At 42.8% G+C, this 6897-nt stretch overlaps 1 protein-coding gene across 1 annotated transcript; it reads right to left on the bottom strand.

The window, feature by feature from the left end:
* Window positions 1-5044: 5044 nt before the first annotated feature.
* Window positions 5045-6331, bottom strand: LOC121439717 (uncharacterized protein NKAPD1-like). Its single transcript, XM_041640311.1, has one exon. It carries the CDS (start codon window positions 6329-6331, stop codon window positions 5453-5455), a length of 879 nt encoding a protein of 292 aa, XP_041496245.1. The 3' UTR covers window positions 5045-5452.
* Window positions 6332-6897: the final 566 nt, after the last annotated feature.

The following is a 6897-nucleotide window of genomic DNA, read 5'->3' as shown; positions in this document are numbered from 1 at the left end:
GGAAAAGAATGAGCAGATCTCTCTGTCTCTCTGTCTGTGTGTCTTTCTCCCTCATTCACCTCATGAGGACACAATAAGAATGCAATGTCTCTAATCAAGAAGAGAGCCTCACCAGAATCCAACCATCCCGAATAGAAAATTACAGATGTATTAACTCTTTGATCCAGCAATTCCACCTGCAAAATACTACTGACATTTATAGCTGCCGCAGTACAAGATGCTAAATATACAAGTTTGTTATATGTAATAATAAAACTTCAGGTCTATGGTAATGGGGAACTGGTTGAATAAATAAATGGCAGTGAATTCTGATATGCTCCAAAAAGTGTTTGTAAAGGTTTTGCCCTTGTTGATGTGGAGAAGTCACAAGAAGACACAGCTAGGTGAATAAGACAAACAAGAAAATCAAAGGGAAAAAAAGAAAATCAAAGGATACATGAAGAAAGAAGGGAATAAAGTCAGGACAAAGGCCCACACACACTTACATATATAACTGTTTCTTACGTGTGTGTGTGTGTGTGTGTGTGTGTGAAAACCTAGTAAAAGATGTTAACACGCAGGAAAAGGCAATGTAGATTAGGAAAAGGTGTCAAAAATAAGGTTCTCAGTGAATATTTTTTCATTTAATTTTGATATTGAACTGATACAACTTAATTAAAAATTACAACTAAAACTATCCTAGATCTGAAAAACAAATCCAGCACACACCTATCAAATTGGTAATATGTTCACACAGATACACACTGGATTCTTGAAAAATCTCTGAGCGTGTGAATCTCGAAAGGAGAGAGCCTGAGGGCTGTGCAGGTGGCTCATTGACACCTGCAGCCAAACCTGATGGAATATGTTTGACCCCGGGTACCCACAGGGTGGAAGAAAAGAACTATCTCCCACAAGTGGTCCTCTGATTTCCACACCGATGCTATGGCACACGCCCCCACCCCCTCATAAGTAAATGAAGAGATCCGGTGAGACAGAAAAAATTATCAATTGTCATCACTAAAACGATTAACAAATTTCTAATCAATATCAGCTCAGACAAGATTGTGAGATGGGAGTGACCATTAGAAGAATGAATGAACTCTGACATCTGCAAGGCAGTCAAGTAGTGCCCCTCAGAGAACAGGTTGCTTACACGGGAGGTAACCTCAGCGGGCAGCAGGAAACATGGAAGGTCATTCTTAACCCCAGACAGAGAGGTCCAGAATACAGCCATCATCGAGAAAACTCCTGCAGAGCTCAGTCCTGTCCAACCCCACTATTCCCAGGCAAATTGCTGTTGAGATGGCTGTAACCTGGTATGAGGTTTTAAAACCGCTGCCGGTGGAGTCACACAGAGTGCTCTTCAGCCACGGTGGCACTGTGTGGCAAGTGGCTCCTTTCAAAATGCCAAACAAAACGCACCTGCACCCGAGATGTATTCTAGAATGTACGTACTTGGTTATTACCCAGGCTCTTGGACCTAACTTTCAATTTACAGAAGATATGTGAGAGGAAATCAAGCAGAGGCGGACAATATGGAGAAGCAATCAGACAGATACTGAGCCGGAAAATGTATGCACTGTTTTAGATATTAAAATACCTAAGCAATGTATAATGCATAATGCATATTCCTGAACTGGCTCCTGATTCCCAGGGAAATCTGAGTATGGTCTGAGTATTACATATGACGAAATTTATCACCAGAGAAGACGACTACTGAAAGAAATCAGGCAGAGCTAGGATCTGGATGTTGATATTCTGCCAAGTCATTACCAACAGCGCAGTGTGGGGGCGCGGTGAAACCTTAGGAGCCAGTTGGATCCCAAGAATTCCGTCCTCACAGAGGGATCCACGAACTTCGTGTGAATGTGAGTTAATTGTTATGGGAATGGATTATTAAGCAAGCATTTTGGCTTTCTGCTGCTTCGTCTCTTACTGGCAGTCTCTTCCACGCATGCCCACAGGCCCCTTGCTTTTCCCCACACATGGGCAACACATGCCCCTCACTGGAAGCTGAGAGGATGCCGGCACCGGGGGCTTGTACCTCCAGGGCTGGAGGTCAGAATTAGCCCCTTCTAGATTATGCAGCTTTCATTATTACCTCCGAGCAATGGAAAACAGACACGGGCAGGAAGTTTACAGCATTGTGGCCTTAACTTTACTTCTAAAGAAAGATCACAGGAGTGGAGAGACTGGGCAATTAAGAGCTCTTGCTTCTCTTAAAGAGGATTTGAGGCAGTTCCCGGCACCCACATTGGAAGAGTCACAGCCGCCTGTATGTAACTCCAGCTTCAGTGGTAACCCATTCCTCTGGCCTCTGTGAGCAGCTGCATTCAAGTGGGCACACAGATAATTTTAAAAATAATACAAATAAATCTATTTTTTTTTAAAAAAATGGTCACCTATGTATGAAAAGATATAGAAACATAATTTCAGTAGTTCTTCTCTCTATTTAGGTGACGTGAAAGATTTTAAAATTATTTTTCATTTATTCTTTGCTTATTTCATACAACGCTTTGATTATATTCTTCCATCATTACCTCCTTCCAGCCCCTCCTAAAATCCCCCACCCCAACTCCTCCCAACTTCCATTTTCCATTTTTTTTATTGATAATCCCCAGAGACCAAGTGCTGCCCATATGTGCATGGGTCTGAGGCCGTTCACTGAGGTATGGGCAACCTACTTGCAGCCATGTCCCCCAAAACAGTGACCACCCTTGCCTTCCCTCTTAGCAACCATCTGCTGCCCTCCTCTCCATGGGTGTGGCCTCAAGCCCCACCCCACCCTTCACATAGGAATTCTGACCAGCTTGTTCTCACCCAGGTCTTTGCAGATGATCACAGCTACTGAGTTAGTGTGTGCAGCAGCTACATCATGTCTAGATCTCAGCGTTTCCCAGGCCGTCCTCTGTCAGCTCTGGCGCTGTTTCTAAGCACTCTTCTGCAATGTTTCTTGGGCCTTGAGTTGGGGAGGTTGATATAGGTGGTTAATTCACAACTGAGCACTTATGGACATTTATACTTGACCCTTTGACAAGTCTCTACATGAACCATTTATTCACTGGGAAAGGAGACATTTCTGATCAAAGTCGAGGGTGGCATACGTCCTATATGTACAAACAGAAGTAGTCAGAAGGCAGATTGACGGCACAACTAAGGTTCCCCCTACAGTGTTAGGCACCAAACCCTTCCTGTGAAGAGAACTCTGATGGTCTCAGACGTGGTTGACTATCCCCAAAGCTGATATTCCTCCACTGAGCACCAAGGGGTATATCAGCTAACATATCGGTATTGGAGCACGCAGGCTCCTGCATCAGATAAGACCATTGGTGTCTGGCATTGTGTGAGCCAGCCGACAGTAAGATGGTTTTCTGATCACCCAAGTTGATTTCTCTCTGTTCTCCATCCATGAGAGTAAGGCCTACAGCAATAGGGTCTTCCCATCTAGGCATGGTGTGGAACCATGAGCAATTACGATAGCTTGTATTGCTTTGGGTAATCCTGGCACCTCTTGACCAGTAACTCCTAGGGAGATAGCTAACTCACAACACTCAGGCTTTTGTTTACTTACACCTGTCTTCTGGGAGCAGTATTCTCTGCACATGCAAAGTACTTGTGTGTGTGTGTGTGTGTGTGTGTGTGTGTGCGCACGCGCGCGCGTGCCTGTGTATGTGTTTTTAAGACAGAAAAGTTTCTTTGTGGGCTGGAGAGATGGCTCAGCGGTTAAGAGCACTAATTGCTCTTCCAGAGGACCCGGGTTCAACTCCCAGCACCCATATGGCAGCTCACACTTGTCTGTAACTCTAGTTCCAGGGGAACCCAACACCCTCACACAGACATACACACAGGCAAAACACCAATAAACATAAAATAAAAATAATAAATTATTTTTTTATTTTAAAAACAAGCAGTTTATTAGAAGTATGTTTCATAAAGAGCACAAATTTAGTTAAACTATAAAATGCTACTTCATGGGATGTCAGCATAGTAGTGTTCTATTGCTGGTGTCTCATGCTAACCATGAAGTATTTCTGTATTACACATGCAAAAGTAAGGCCTGGAGGTTAACTTAACCTGCTCTAGAACTCATCAATCAGTGGCAGAACCATGACCCAGTCTTAGGTCTGAGCTTTTGTGCTTTCTACTCAGTACCAAAAGTGACAACCTCAAAAATAAAAACCCTGACAATGTCACTTATCTTTCCTCTTAATGAAAAGTCAACTACCAGCCACTTTTCAGTGGTATTTTGGTTTCTTTTACTATCAGGATCACAGTATAGCAGGGCGAAATAGTATGTTCTTGATAATCATAACACAAAGTCAGACTGGGAAGAACTGAGTCTGTCCCTGAGAGTGTGATTCATTTTGGAATTGATTCATCTGGTTTCAGGGAAAATAAAATTCATTAATAGAATTAGAAATGAACAAGGAAGCTGGGCGGTGGTGGCACACACCTCTAATCCCAGCACTTGGGAGGCAGAGATAGGCTAATCTCTGAGTTGGAGGCCAGCCTGGTCTACAAGAGCTAGTTCCAGGACAGGCTCCAAAGCTACAGAGAAACCCTGTCTCAAAAAACAAGAAAAAATAGGGCTGGGGGTATGGCTCAGTGGTAGAGCACTTGCCTAGTATATGCAAGGCCTTCAGTTCAATCCCCAACTGGGCAAAAAGAAAAAAACAAACAAAAACATTTAGATGGCTGTTGCTCTGAATCTCTTTGAAAGCATCACTGGCAATGTGACTACTTCCTAATTCTTACCATTTGATAGACAGGACAACTGAACAAATAATTTCAAACGCAAGCCCATTTCAGGTAATATAAAGCAATGGAACTAGAAAACCAATTACTATCCAGTTACTGTTATGTTTGGGTTATACTCAATGTCGCTGTAGACCCTGACCAGCAGGGCAATTAGGCAGAAAACCCTACATTACTTAGTCATCATCTGTGGATCCTACCATGAAGGGAAAAGGTTTGTTCTTATACCCATTTCCTCACTAAGTAAATTAGATACCTGTAGGGCCCAACTATAGAAGAATCAAAGCACCAAAGCTAAAGTCAGGATACCTCCTGTATAAATAGCAAGTTTTCCTTGTCAAACTATTCTATCTAGCACTACTTCAGTCCTTTCTTCATCCCAGACCCTTGATTCCCCCCAAATTTAACATTCCAATTGGTGTACCCAGATCATTACTGGTATCAGCTTTCTGGGTTCTTTAATTTGCTGTATAGATATTCTACCCTAAGTGATTAATTGCAAAAAATAATCTCTTCAAGAAACCTTAACAAAATACCAGATTCCCTATTAACAACAAAAGGGGATGGAGATTAACAATCTGAAATAGGAAAAAAGGTATCTGTGGTAGGACAACTCTGACCTCTGACTCCTGTGCTGAAGGAGTCACTAGCAAACCCCACTGTTAAGAGTTGCAGACAACCAGAGTCTGTGGGAGCAGGATGGCTGCTTTCCCACTTAGTCATCTTCTGAGCTTTCAGCAGACCTTGCATCTGTAGCCACTTTCCAATTCCTGCGCTTGCTCGTCCTCTCCGGTACTTCAGGGCTAACCACAGGAACATGAGCTCTTTTCTCTTTCTTTTTCCTTTTGGTTTTCTTAGTGTCTCTTTCCTCGATTTCCTCAGAACTGCTAGCTGCTGAATCATCTGACTGGGAAGTAGCCCTTTCTCCCCCTAAAGGTAAAGATTTTTTAGGAGACTTTTTCCTGGATTTTTTCTTGCTCTTGTGTGGTTGCTTCCTTTTCCTGGTACTAGAAGCTCCAGTTTCTTCTGAGAATTCACATGAGGAATCTGCTGCTGTGTCCATAGCTTCCTTTTTGTTTTTCTTCTGTTTTTTGTGGGACCGTTTTTTCTGCTTCTTTTTATGGGATTTCTTTGACTTTTTATGTTTGTGGGATTCGTGGGCAGATGCTTTAATCTGGGGAGATGTTTTTTTCCCGTTGGTAATGTCCTGCTGGTCACTACTGTCTGTTTCAAACTCTTCAGGATACAGCTCTTTATAACCACTGTGACCCCATCTGTCTGGCATGTTGGATTCATACTCATATAACTTCTTGTTCCAGGATTTAGCCTTAAGAAAATCATCTTCCAGGGCCCCAGAAATTTCATTTTTTGGCTTCCAGTAGTCTCTCTGACTTTCTTCATCAAAACCATCACTTCTCATCCGACTTGAGCTGCTGGGTACCATGTTCCTTCTGGTCCCCTGGTAAGCATCCTCCATTTGCTTCTCTAGTTCTCTGATTTTCCACATGTCAGATTCCTCCTGAATCTTATTGTGAGCATCTGTATGCCGGATGACATTCCTCAGGAGGACTTTCCCCAATGGAACCCGTGACATTCTTTAATCGTGCGCCTCAGCCTCGCATGGCGGGGTGGGAGAAAAGGCGGCGGCTTCCTTCCGGGCCGGAAGTCGTGCTCCAATAAATTATTTTTTTAAAAAAGTTTCTTTGTGTATCTCTGATTATCCTGGAACCTACACTATAGACCAGGCTGGCCTCAAATTCGGAGATTCACCTGCCTCTGCCTCCCAAGTGCTGGGATTAAAGGCGTGCGCCACCACTGCCAGGGCATATATTATATTTTTAATTAGATTACGAACTACCAGACTTCTCGAAGGCTTCTTCATACATCCTTAATTTAGGTTAAGCACCCCACTCCCCTGTCTCCCCACAACCATTCCCATTTAGATTTTTAAGCCTATGTAAGGCTTATTTTTTTCATAAAGTACAGATGTTAATAGTTTCCTGTTGCTGTCATAACAAACTACTAAATATCTTGGTGGCTAAAGCAATGCACATTTTTTTATCTTACAATCTCTAGATCAGAAGTCGTGCTGGCTAGTTTTATTTCAACTTCATACAAGCCAGATTTATTTGGAAAGAGGGAAGTTCCACTGAGAAAATT

Source organism: Microtus oregoni, unplaced genomic scaffold (assembly GCF_018167655.1).
Source record: "Microtus oregoni isolate MIOR12 unplaced genomic scaffold, Mior012 000062F_ref0000492, whole genome shotgun sequence".
NCBI classification, from domain to species: Eukaryota; Metazoa; Chordata; class Mammalia; order Rodentia; family Cricetidae; genus Microtus; species Microtus oregoni.
Note: the sequence above shows the minus strand (reverse complement) of the source record. Positions and strands in the feature narration are given on the sequence as shown.

Excerpts from the sequence above, each read along its gene's own strand:
- LOC121439717 (XM_041640311.1), bottom strand. The coding sequence starts at position 6,331 with ATGTCACGGGTTCCATTGGGGAAAGTCCTCCTGAGGAATGTCATCCGG.